General features: G+C 38.5%; 1 protein-coding gene across 1 annotated transcript; it reads right to left on the minus strand.

The window, feature by feature from the left end:
* Positions 1-1,784: 1,784 nt before the first annotated feature.
* LOC109063213 (protein Wnt-9b-like) lies at positions 1,785-11,098 on the minus strand. The gene is made up of 4 exons (XM_019080299.2): positions 10,746-11,098; positions 9,391-9,644; positions 7,638-7,903; positions 1,785-5,219 (listed from the first exon to the last, which is right to left on the minus strand). Exons 1-4 carry the CDS (start codon positions 10,829-10,831, stop codon positions 4,749-4,751), a joined length of 1,077 nt encoding a protein of 358 aa, XP_018935844.2. The 5' UTR covers positions 10,832-11,098; the 3' UTR covers positions 1,785-4,748.
* Positions 11,099-13,631: the final 2,533 nt, after the last annotated feature.

A 13,631-nucleotide genomic window follows, 5' to 3' on the forward strand; every position in this document is an offset into this window, starting at 1 on the left:
CACAAAAGGAAATATTTTGAGGTTATTTTATTTTTTAATACAATGGAAGTCTGGGCAGTTTTGGACACTTTTGACTTTCATTTACATTTCTAAAAAAAAAAAGTTAGATTTTGTATTCCAAAATAAAATAAATAAATACAATTAAAAAAATCCATACTTTACATATCACTGTCTATGGCTGGCTTGCTTCATCTTGTCATGAGCCAGAAAATGAAAATTAATTTACTTCTAATTTATCAAAGAGCTAACTGGTATTTTTATGCTATGTGTGTGTTTTCTATCCAGATGGAAGATGGCAGATAATCCTGTCCCCAGAGGGTAACAGACCTATACCTGCTTGACCTCGCCGACCAAGCAAAACAGTATTACATCACACACACATTATGATCACATTAAAACATGCTCAGATAGTCAATATTTAAATATCCGCAACACAAAGACAAATGCACTTGCATATGCAAGTGAAATGAACAATGATAAGGATGAAAATACACACATCAAAGCTACTCATTGAGGATCACACACACACTCTCTCCCCCACTGCAATCTCTCTCTAGGGGATGTGTGCGTGAGAAGAAGGCTGTGGAAGCTGCACTTTGGGGAAATGAAGGCTTTAGGATTCATTATTAAACTAGTGCTGTATCATCCCTCACAGACCCCCTGCGGTTCACCATAGCAGCATATTCATCTGCAGTCCTGTTCTTTCAGTGTGAAACCAACGTCAAACAGTAACTTTTTTACAAAGTAACCATCTCTCTGCTGCACATTTTTCATTTATTCATCAATATGCTCACTCACTCACTCACTCACTCACTCTTCATCCCTCCCTTCTGCCTGAACTCTACCTTTTTCTCCTTGACATGCCCCAAGGGTTAGAAATTCCTTTGCTGAAGCATGCGTGCATCAGTGTGTGCGCTTAAATGTAGTCAATGAGGCTTAAGTTAACAGTTTTTAGACTTTGGTTTTGTATCAAATCGGCTTTTATTCACAAAGCCGCCACATGACGTGGCTGTTGTCTTGTAAACAACTAATCTCTGGTCCGTTTCACCTCCAACTTTTTTCTGTGTGTTTTTAATAAAGCTAAGTACTGATAAACAGCCATTAGATGGGGTCGGGGTTGAGGATTTGGGCAGACAGTGAAAGCACAGATCTGTTTGATGGAGCACGACTATTATTCTCATTATGTCTAAACAGAGAATGGGAGAGTCTTATTGGGGCTATTACTTTTAGACACATCAAACACGGCAATACACACATGATTTAATGTTCAGATAATAAAGTTCTGTGTACATGTGAACATGAGTTCTGTGATGAGTTAGCTTGTGGATCTTATATGGCAGCGGATTGTTATGAACCAATTCACTGAAATGAATAGGACGTTCCAGCTCTACATATGAGAGTAAAGGACCGCTTTGTATTAACCGATTTATTAGAATGAACTAGAATGAGTCCAACTTCCCAACATATATGAGAGCAGACTAATTAGGATGAATATTCACTAGAATGAATCAGACTTCTCAATACAGCATGTGAGAGTGGGCCGATAAGGATGAGTTGATTCACTTCACTTAAATGAATCAAACTTTCTATATAAAAGAGGAATAGAGGAATATTGAGGTGAGCCTGTTTTATTATTCTCCCAGCTTAGACATTTACAACAGCCTTTCATGAACTAGCTTTGTTACTGTAACTGGAAAGTAGCTGAACTATAAGACACTCACTTGGCTCATGCCAGATTCCCAGAGTCCATTACTTAGGATTTGTGTGTGCATGTAGTGTGGAACATCATGTGCAAGCTCAACTATTTGTATATGTTTTGGGTGAGAGAAATTAGAATGAGGCTCAAGTTGAGAGTAGGTCAGGATCCATCAGCTCCATGATAAGCTATTTAACTAAAGAGCAGGTGTTTGCGTGCAGAGCTCTGGACAGGTGTGCAACCACAAACACAGCAAGAGAGAAAGCAAGAGACAGAGAGAAAATCAGCATTTTTAAATTTAATTTGAAGAGTTCAATCTGTTGACAAATGTCTGACACCATTTTTACAAATGTATTATTTTATTTGAATATGATAAATTGGTTCTTAAATAAGGAAATAGGTCACAAAAGTAAAAAAAAAAAAAAAAAAAAAAAAAAAAAAAAAAAAAGGGATATGCATCTGTATTTCAGGCTAAAGCTTTTAAAAGAAGCATTGTCTTAAATATCTAAGAAAAAAAAACAACAACTTAGTATTTAATTTCCCCCCTTAAAACGGGTGAGGTAGTAGCAAAAATCCCCAGCATGAAATCACAAAGTGAAACATTACACTGTTAAAGCTATGACAACACAAACAAACACATACACTCCATGCACAGGTTGATAGAGGGTTCATTTCAGATATCTGTGCTATAAATGTTACCATTTCAGCAGTTGCAGCAGAGAAACACACTCACATTCACACACACACATACACTCAGAAGTAGGAAACTATCTCATTTGTATTTTCACAGCCACCGCTGGGGTTTCAGATATTTGCATGTGCTGACTCAGTGTGAGAACTTTCTTTCTTTAGTAAAGTCTCTTACATAGAAACGGAATCAATTAGAGGAGAAAGCTTTCATACCATGTGCATGTACTTCAACTAGTCAAGAGTGAAACTCTCTTGCAGCAAACGTTTTAAACATTACAAATGTTTCAGCTGAATGGCATGTCACTGAATGCTTGGACTTTCTTCCACTTGATTGATGTGGCCCATTTTACTGCAGTTTTCTGCCTTCCCAGAATCACCACACACACACACACACACACACACACACACACACACACACACACACACACACACACACACACACACAAACACACACACACACACACACACACACACACACACACACACATTCACACACACACACACGAACAAGTAGACAAGAACACGCTCACATTCACATACTTTAAATTTGAGTGAATAAATGCATGTAATGTTTAATTTGAACAGAAAATATTTATGAGTAATACTTTGTGTCTGATACTGAACTGATTTTCAACATTTCCACCCATATTTGGCCTTCTTTTCAATACAAAAAAAAACAAAAACAGCTAAGAACTGTAAAATAAACAAAAATGAGTTTAGCTGAGAACAGCAAAATTAATAAAACATAAAAAATGAAGTTAAAAACAAATATATATATAAGTATTATTATCTATTTAATTATTTTTTTAATATCCCTGTAAAAAGGCCTCAATTGGGCATCCAGCATACCAACTTTCAACTCTTTCTGCTTTCAGCACATTCTGGAGAACAAGCACTGTTATTTGCTCTGATTGGTAATGGGCTAATAAGGGACTGGAATGGAGTTTATCAAAGGCTTCCACACATGAAATGGCTTACAGATTTTATAGGCCAGAGAGCCTTGCTTACTAGGAAAGGAGATGTTTTCCTTTGTTCTGGATGGGACATACTCACTTTCATTGCCCTTGATGGGAAACTGTAGAATAGAGACTACATACTCAGAAGCCCAGATGTTTGCCCACACTATACGCAGCTGTAGGGACAGGTTATGTTTGGGTCATGCTGTAATGAGACGCTTTGTTCTGCTTGATCCCTAATGCTTGTGTTTTTGACATACTTCTACATAGAAAATTGGGAAATCATGCAGCAGTGTGGCAAATGTAAATAAAAAGGAGTAAATTCATGAATGCAGTCTGGAATACACCAGTAAGTGTACATGAAGTTGGTGCAGCAGTTGATCAGTTTTATCTGATTGCAATAAATACATTCCTATCTATTACCAGATACAGCCATTTAATGGCCATTCAAAATATAAAACAAAACATTTCACATCATAGAACTTTCTCTAACATTCATTAGAAGTCTATGAATCAGACTGTGTCCCAGTAGATTTCCAGTTTATCAGCATAACCCCTCCCCCCATTTGTAATATCTTTGTTAAGCATTATAAATGTGAATACCATAACAGACGCAAGTACTTTCTTCCTTACTTATAAAAGACTACCATAATATTCACAAATAAATTCATTCATAAGTGCTTCATACTCTCAGTATATTTTGAAGCCAAATGTGGATTCTCAGAGCAGCAGAGAGATATGCATGTACATTATAGGCAGATAGAGAGACGAACAGTCAGAAATGTAAGTGAGCAGACTGCCGTCTCACTTCTAAACTATTAGTTTGAGTATAACTAAACCTTGCAGATCACTAGTCCATTTCCACAAGTGTGCGATCAACACAGACTGTTCAACAGGCAACCTCCCGGTGAGGCTGGTTTATCACTGCAGAAGAAAAGAGTAGTCTGGTTCAATTCAACTATTTGTGAGAAGCTGGGAAATGTATGGAACGTCCAATTTGGGTTCCTTGACAGCAGTAGAGCAATTTTCATTCTAGAAATTCTGGGACCCATTCCTTGACTGGTTTAACCAATCAAGAAGGTGGAGCTGGGGTGGTGGAGGACTGCTGGAATAACTGTCATAGGCTTGTTCAGGCACTGATTGGTCGTATTAAATGAACATGTTCCTCCCAAACTTTTGTTCGGAACTCCATGTGGCTGCCCAGAGTTTAAGAAAGTGACTTAACCATCTCAACCAAGCCATTCTAAATCAGGTAAGACTGGCAGATCATCCTAAACAGAGTTTCCCTTAGCACAACCTGGATCACAACCTCCAAACTTCTCAAAATTCTACCAGTTGTCTAGTAGACGCCTTAAAAATCCTCAAGCTTGCTCACTTTCCACTTCGTCTTCTCAGTTTCCTTCTTATCAATGTTTCTTGCAGGTGTAGACCTCTTCCTCTCGGAGGCAGGTTTGACACTCGACGTGACAGCACCAGCGGACCTGGCAGTGGCAGGAGAGGGTGGTGAGGTGGAGGGCCGTGTTGTAGCCCCGTCCACAGCACAGGCTGCTGCAGCTGGTGTCCTTTGAACATTGTCTGCCGGCCGTCCCGGGCGAGTAACGCGACGGCCTGCAAAAGCTGGGTGACTCCTCCAGAAATACCAGCTCGGTGGGCCGTGGGCGGGGACCCGTGTTGCTATGACGCCGTGGGCTTGCCAGCTCGGTCTCCCCAGTGGCGGAGTTAGTAACACTATGCACTCGAACGGCCATGTCATAGCGGTACTTCAGCAGGTGGCCTGTGTCTTGAAATGGGGAGAGCTGCTTCCAGCATGTTCTCACAGCACAAGAACCGGAAACACCATGACATTTACAAGTAGTCTTAAGACCACTCTTTACCGCCTGAGAGGAAAAGAAAAGACAGAGGTGAAGACATGAACACAGTACGCCAAATACAACACTATGATCCTGTGAAAATGAGACAGAAACTAAGAAATCTGAGGCGAGGAAGAGAGGATTCGATATGGGATGCTGAAATTTGGGTTCACTTTTTGGATTGGTTACGCCCCTTTCACGTGGATATTTGGTACTGAAGAAGACTTTAAAGAGAAACAATTAATTTTTATACAGTTATTCACACTTCTGTGATTGTGTAAATTTTTTTTCTTGCACAGTGATGAAATGGAACCAGCTAATAAGATTAGTCATATGTCCAGAGCCCAAGCCTAAAAAAGTACTGTAAATCAAATTCGAGTTTACTAAACACACTAATGATGAGTGGTTTCACTATTGGTGTGAACAGACCTTGGTGTGAACATTTTATCTATGTTCCATTGTTTTACTGTATCATCTGTTTTCTATATGTTTATCTTTGATTTTGTTCAGCACTTTGGTCAGCTTTGCTGTGATAAATGTGCTATATAAATAAACTTTACTTACTTACTTACTTTCATTAGTGATTCATTTCATTTGTTTCATATTGCATTGGTGTAAAAGGGCCCTAGATCAGTGGTTCTCAACCAAGGGGCCGACTTAAAATTACTTACAATTACAATTACAATTAAACTTCAAAATATTTCTTATTTTAGTTTACACCTCAACAACAGTTTTTTCTTTGAGGAATCAGGATTCCTGTGACCTTGGAAAACAGGGATATATGAGGTAACTTAGTTTTAAAAGTATATTTTCTAGACCTTGAAAAGCCATGTAAATTAAAATCTTAAAGCTCCATGGGCTTTGAATATACAAATGAATATAGATTTTTCTAGTTATGTCAAGCTCTAAAATGTTTAATTGGTAATCCTTCTCCTTAATCCTTGATCATAAATGAACAACTGAAAAAGTCATGGGGCCTTCAAATATTGGACAATTACGGGCCTTGGAGTCCAAAACATTGAGAACCACTGGCCTAGAAAGAACTATTTTACATGTTTGGGAGGTCACATTAAAACATTGGTATTGATTATCTCACCAAAAGTGGGGAGGGAAATGAACATAGAAGTTTGTAAAACTGGGACAGCATGTTATCCAAAATTATAAGTTGTTCAAGTAATTCAGCTGATACTCTGGGACTCCATAGCCCTGAGCTAAAAACATTGGGTTGACATGGTGTAGATGATGGATGCAGGGGGAATGCCCGAGCTGGCAGTCTTTCAACTCTGACCTCTTGAAGACCACCATCCCTGATCTATGCTCAGATCAGCACATTTTCATCTTTGAACTGTTTCTCTCTTGCTCTCTATTTTCAATTTATAAGTATTGGTATTCTAAATTTTGGGAGTCAAATCACATTGTTTACTTGTTGACTGCAAATCAGTCTATCAAAAAGTGCCCAAGGTGAGATGGGGAGGTCAAATGGTCGATGGGGGTGTTCCACCCTACACAGGTATGAGCTCCCACCCCAGGGCCACCTGAGCTATACAGAGGAGAAGCGAGGCAACGGAGAGAATCTGAAAGAAGGGAAAACAAGACCTCAGCCACCTTTGCTTGTTTTTGTTAACCGCCATCTGTGGCCTGAGGTGTCAACTATGGGAAACAACAAAACCAGAGACTGATAAGATAAGATCCGAGTTTGTCCAGCTATTCTTTTCTTACTCTTTCTGGGAACCTCATAAACCCATCCCCCTTTTTCATTCTCTCTGTCTTTCCCTGAGGGTGCCAGTTTCCTGATAACAGAACTGTTTTGAGAGATGTTATGAGGATTTATGAAAGTCTGGGAGAGTGGCGGCGACGGCGGCAGCGGCAGCAATGAGACTGGTAGAGCAGGAGGCATACAGTAGGTGGAAAAAATGCTCATATATTACAGAGGCCTCGGTATAATCGGCCTCATGGGAGATCTCTAATTTTGAAAAGGGTCCCCACAGCAAGCGCTGTCATGCCTGGACCAGGGGAAGGAACACCTGGCTCCACAGAGCTGGCCAATACCTGCTCACCTACCTGCCTCACCCCCCACTCGCTGAACTCTCCTTTGGGCTACAATAAACTAGAAGACCGCACCCCATCAACCAAGAGCAGATGGGAAGGTGTGAGACAGTTAACCTTCACAGATGTTTTCTTCTATGAGTTTTGGAGGAGAATGGACCATGAACACTTTAAAAATATAGATTACATATTTGCATCTATGGTTCCATAGATGCAGAAAGAAACATTCCGTCATAAAAAGGTTCTTTAGATTTAAAAAAAAAAATAAAATAAATCTGCATACTACTGTAAGATTCTTTGGGGAACCAAAAATTGTTCTTCAATGGCATCGTATGCGAAAACCCCTTTTGTAACCTTATGTTTTTTTTTTTTTTTTTTTGTAAATATTTTGCCTCTTACCCGGATGCCGACGTTAATGTTGTGAGCGTCGATTTGGGCACGCAGGTCCTTGCTGACCCGTTTTTGTCCCAAGAATTTCTTGAGAAACTTAGTGCTGTATTTGAGGTTGTCCCCGCACACGCCCCACTGCCAGGCCTCGCGGTGCTGCAGACCAGGAGAATCGTCGCAGGTGCAGCGCTCCATGCGCCCTGAGCTGCACGCTTTGGCCAACGCGTGAGACAACGCTGCTGACGACACCGCGAGCAGAAAGGCCGTCTCTTTAAAGCCTGATGAAGTGATGCATTCATAAACGAGCATTGAGCAAGTGCGTTAAATGTGAACATATATTTTTACACATTAAAAAGTCTACACGTAAATACATAAGTGCTTTTGAAAAATATGTATTAAATCATTTAAATTGAAATGAGATGATGACTCCAGTCATAGTAACGTAATAAAAGATTTTATATATTATAACTCGCCTCATTGGGACGACGTTGAGTTCACATGATAAGTTAAATACTAAGCACTTTATTGGAATTAAGTAATATTAATAAAAAACAATCATCTCTGATTAAAAATAATGCAAATCTCAAACAGTACCATTAACTGGTAACAAAATCAATGAGTATAGGCATGTCCGCAATAACATAAATAGCCTATGGATCTTTGTTTGTATGCGCTATTCTTTCTTTTAAAATACATTTCTATTACCACGCTTATTATTTAAAACTCACTTCATGTAGATTTTAAACGAACATGCCACATTTATCATTCCTGTATAATGGATTTCTCTTACATTTAAACACCGTATCATAAACTAGCTACAACTTTTCCAGTTAGGCTAAGTGTTAAGTGCAGTGTTTTGTCACGATCCTTTAACCATTATCCCCCTAACAACCTCCTCCTATTGTTTGCTTAGATCAGAGCTGAGACAAGGCGTGCATTTTGATCCAATTAATTATTATTTTGACTAAGTTTTCTGTCAGATGAAAGCGCGCGATCAAGCCGCCTTTTCCTCTGAGAACTGGGCGCTTTTCCGCGAGATAAAAATACTTCAACTGGCCCCGCGAGGCTTCACCGCACAGGGATTCCACGCTTCCCAAGTCCCTAATTACCAGCGGACTGACCTACGCATGGCTTTCACATTCACATCCTGCACATTACGCACATGTTCGTTTGGAAGCAGGCACCACATGGAGGTTTCTGCATAGTTGTTAATGCTACAGCATTCCCTTTCTGACATAAAAGCAGGCCTATTTAGGCAACCAAACAGCAAATTGTACAATTGTGGTTTGTGGATTTTAACCCCCCCCCCCCCCCCCCCCCCCTTAACATTAAACAATCTATCCATCTATCTATCTATCTATCTATCTATCTATCTATCTATCTATCTATCTATCTATCTATCTATCTATCTATTTTAGTGGACATATTTTATTTGAAAAAAAAAAAAAAAAATTTACATTACAAACAATTCCATAAACAACAACTTGTAATTTCATGACCTTGAGAGCAAGGCTAAAAATGGCTGAACTGTCAACCCTATCATAGCTACATTCTAACATTTGTAAAAAAAAAAAAAAAAAAAAAAAAAAAAAAAAAAAAAAAAGGTAAATCGGCCTAAAAAAATAAAAAATAACAAAACATTTAGCTTGAGGTGGCAAATGCAATGTTAAAACACTTAACATTTCTTTAAAATTTCACAGAAATTTGCTTTTAAGGTGACGTTTTCAGAACTGAACACCAATACTGTGCGGGTCTCATATCGTACCTCGTTTTAAAAGGCTTCCACGGCCATCCATACTACAGTTCCAGCGCTCGTTGCGGAACTGATAGCGGCACTCCAGGAGGCTGAGACGGACAGATTCCCTCAAAGTCTCCGCCAGCCCCGGTTCTCGTCGGCACAAGCGCTTTTGCCGGCGCGTCAAAGTCATCTGCTCGCATTGCTTCAGGTGCGCTTTACTGTTCGGAGGCTCGTTGGCAAATGGACCGGGCAGAAAAACCAGAGGCTCGCGACCTGTAAGGCTAAAGACAACATGCACAAAACAGTCACCAAAACTCTTTAAATTTAAACCATTCATTAATTTTGCAGCGGGGGTTCATTTTGATTTGTTCACACACTCCATCCATACATTTATGGACTAAAATAGACCCTTTAGAACATCAAATAAAGTGTAAAACGTTTTCATCATAATGTTATGAAACATCTTTGTTTCGGTTTAACTTGTCACAATTATTAATCTAAACCCAATTTCCAATAAGTTTTCAGAGTTTAAACGTTGGCACTGGAGTTACGTATCTGAAAACTTAAGGCAGCAAATTAACTTTTTTTCTAGAATGCACGAGTGATGGCACATGTGCTTTGAATATGTTTAAATACCTAATTTGAATAGTCGTGTTTGAATAAAGAATGCACCAAACTACACGTGCTCTTTCCTCAGTCACTCAGTGGGCTAGTCTGAGCGCCACTGGCTTTTTGAAACGCTACTATGGCGCTTAACAAACTTAAGCACTCTTAAATAAAACCCATTGCACGGTGTTTTTACGTGTTTATAGGATTCTTATTATAAAAACCATTGGGCAACCTCCTATGAACGTAAGCCAGAAAAATCTTAATTATCAGGTAGTGCGAGGGTAAGGACGCCGTGCCAAACCATCAGAAGACATCTGGATGCATACACTGCGCTGCGCTCAACTGCAATAATCGACTCGAACAGCACACTATTGAAATATTTTATACAAATCTATGTTTTAAAAAACAACAACTAAAAAATACATCAAATGATATCTAATGGTGTTACTTATAGCTACTTTTTTAAAAGCAGGCAAAAAGTCTAAGCTTTCTTATTTAAATAATTTTAGATCTTTGTACAATACCACCTTCAACAAATAAGTATTTATTATTACCTCGTTTGATTGTTACAGACAACCTGCATGGTAGGTCTTAAACATGATTAAACATACAAGACATGCGTAATTGCGCATTGGATATCCAGCATCACCAAATATCTCCACCTGTTGCCGCAACTTAAAATTATTCTATTCCGTGTAAAATACAACAATAATGCACACAGAGGCTATTTCAGTGAATTCCGAAAGACAGAGGATATAAAAGTCTCTGCTGACCCGAAATAGGCTGCTGCGTGGGAGAGAATGATGCAGAGGGCAAAAAGTCGCAGCGGACAGGCAGTCCTCGGAAGCCCGGTGCACATGATGACGGGTCGATGCTGCTCTTCATTGCACTATCTGTCCGTGTTGAAATCCCAGCTGTGCTGGACAGCGCGACTTCTTAAAGGGGCAGAAACTCATTTCAGCCCTTGGGGAGGCGCGGTCCCGAGAGGGGTGAGGTGCGTCAGACTTACTGGATCATCAGTCCATATTTCCATACATATTAGCAGGTGCGTTTACCTGCTGAATGTCTCATCTTTACTTAGGGCTGATTCAGACAACTTTCCTTTTCTTTCTTTCTTTTTTAAAATTTTATTTATAACAGTTTTTATATGAACATAAAACAAATAAATCTCTTTCCTTTTCTTTCTGATCTGGATTATTATGGATTAATTATCTGAAATACCTTCCCCTAGTTTCAGAGACATGGTTTAAGGCTAGTCCCGGATTAAAATGCATGTTTGAGGTGTCTCAACTGAAAATATCTTGCTCTGACATATCTTAAAAAATGTCAGTTCCATTGTTCTTTCTCCAGATGCACACATAAAAAATTGTTTTGTCTTTGGAAATGTATTTAGTAGTATTTTTTTATAGTAGTATTTAGTTTAAATTGCATTTGAGTGAAGTACAAACCCCCCAAAACAATACTGAATTTCAGTAGTGAAGTAAAACAATTCAAGTACTTTACACTTACGCATAAGACGATTACATGATATTTCACGGTATTAAGAACATACTGACCTGTTTCTGGTCCCCCGCTCCCTGGTCGTCTGTTGCTTAATAGCACTGATAATCCAAAACAAGATATATATGAATATAACGTTACCTACGACAGAAAATAGAAAACAAGCACATCTTAAAACCTATTACTTGTCTTTATGAAAATGTTCGACAACAAGCGAACATGGAGATATGTTGGCAAAAGTGATGTTTTTGCATATAACCACTGCAACACAGGCCACCTGACGCTTCTTGGTTATTTCCGCTACATGCTGTCCATAGTTTTTCATCTAAGTGGGAGACCTAAAATATCTTTCTTGGTGAGTTTTTGACCTTTTCTATCGTGTGATTTAATATCGCAGAATGGCACGTACCAGAATGTACCATTTTATAATTGATTTATAATATATAATTATAATATAATTTTTCTTCCATACAGACTGTCTTGATATCTCTTTTATTGATGTCAAAAATAAATGAATAATAAACATGAAATAATTCAGACTTTGAATGTCATCATCACTAAGTATTATTCTTCAGAGTTCAGTATAAGGATAATGAGTGTCTTTTTTACTCTCGTTTAATTCCAACACCTTGTTTACAAACTGTGGCTCCGTTCTCATTTCCTCAGCATCATTAACACACTGGTGTCTTTGATGCTGTTGTCATCACTAAGCACAAGATATAATGAGCTAATCATGACTGATCTTTCATCTCAGTTCCTCTCGCCTCCATCAATGACTGACCAACCGGGCTCCACATTTCCCTTATGATGTCACCTTCTTTGTATAAGACACCCACCTTTATGACGGAGGTGTGCCAGGTGCACTTCCTGCTTGTGGTGACCAATCCAAACAACTCTGCTTCTGAAATGTGAACAGTATGGGTGGATATAAAGTTTAAGAGGAGACACAATCGTCTTTCTCTCATTAGTGTTGGATTCTTGAATACAGATTCATTTGTTTAGTTTAAAATAGTTTTGAGGTTTTTAGGTGAACTTATATTTCAGGAAGTTAGTCTATGAGAATGGTATTTTTCACACTCCCAAAAACACAAAAAAAAGCTAATTTTGTTGAGCTGTTACTATGTTTTTAAAATGAAATTGTCTTTCCAACAATTGGCTCATTTATGTATTTTAGGTATTTTTTGTTTTTAGTTCTGAACTTGAAAAGGCCCCGTTTGGGCATATTTCTTTGTCACTGCTTTTGGTGCAACTTAAAGGAAGCTTCAGCCTAAAAATAGAATTAGCTTAATTAACTTAATGGCAGACTCTCCAGGTACCAAGCTTTTATAACAGTACTTTCAAATCATCAGAGCCCACTGCTTACACAGAAGAGTATAATTTCCAATAAATAAATCAACAACAAAAACAGTAGCTTCAGATCTTCAGTGAATTGACAGTAGTTAGTTGTAGCTTTGTGGCTTCAGTGGACTGGCTATTGCTTGGTTTTGTCTTATCTGTAGCACCCTCTGCTGACTGGACTTTACTCTGTCTACACACCTGGTCAGAATCGTTGGTACCCTTGGTAAATATGATCAAAGAAGGCTGTGAAAATAAGGCTGCATTGATAATCATTTTGATCTTTTATTTTAAAAAAACACAAAAATCTAACCTTTCATTGGAGAATAAGAATTTTAAAATGGGGGGAAATATCATTATGAAATAAATGTTTTTTCTCAAATAGATGTTAGACACAATTACTGGTACCCCTAGAAAAACTTATGAGTAAAATATCTGTCAAGTTTATTCCCATTCATGTTTACAATTTTGAGCACTCCGGGGTGATTATGAACATGAAATCATCCAGCTCTGGCTTCCTGTTTCACAGAAATATAAATAGAAGGGAAAACAAAGTCCAAATGAATCACCCATCACAATGAGAAAAACCAAAGAATATATTTCTGATGTGCAGCAAAAGATAATTGAGCTTCACAAATTAGAAATTGGCTTTAAGAAAAGAGCTAGAGCAGTGGAAATCCCCATTTCCAGCTTCAGGGCGATAATTAAGAATTTCCAAACAACAGAAAATGTTATGAATCTGCCTAGAAGAGGACGTGTGTCTAAATCATCCTAATGCATGATGAGGAGGAGAGTCTGAGTGGTTAAAGACTCTCAAAGGATCA

Source organism: Cyprinus carpio, chromosome A3 (assembly GCF_018340385.1).
Source record: "Cyprinus carpio isolate SPL01 chromosome A3, ASM1834038v1, whole genome shotgun sequence".
In the NCBI taxonomy this organism is placed as follows: Eukaryota; Metazoa; Chordata; class Actinopteri; order Cypriniformes; family Cyprinidae; genus Cyprinus; species Cyprinus carpio.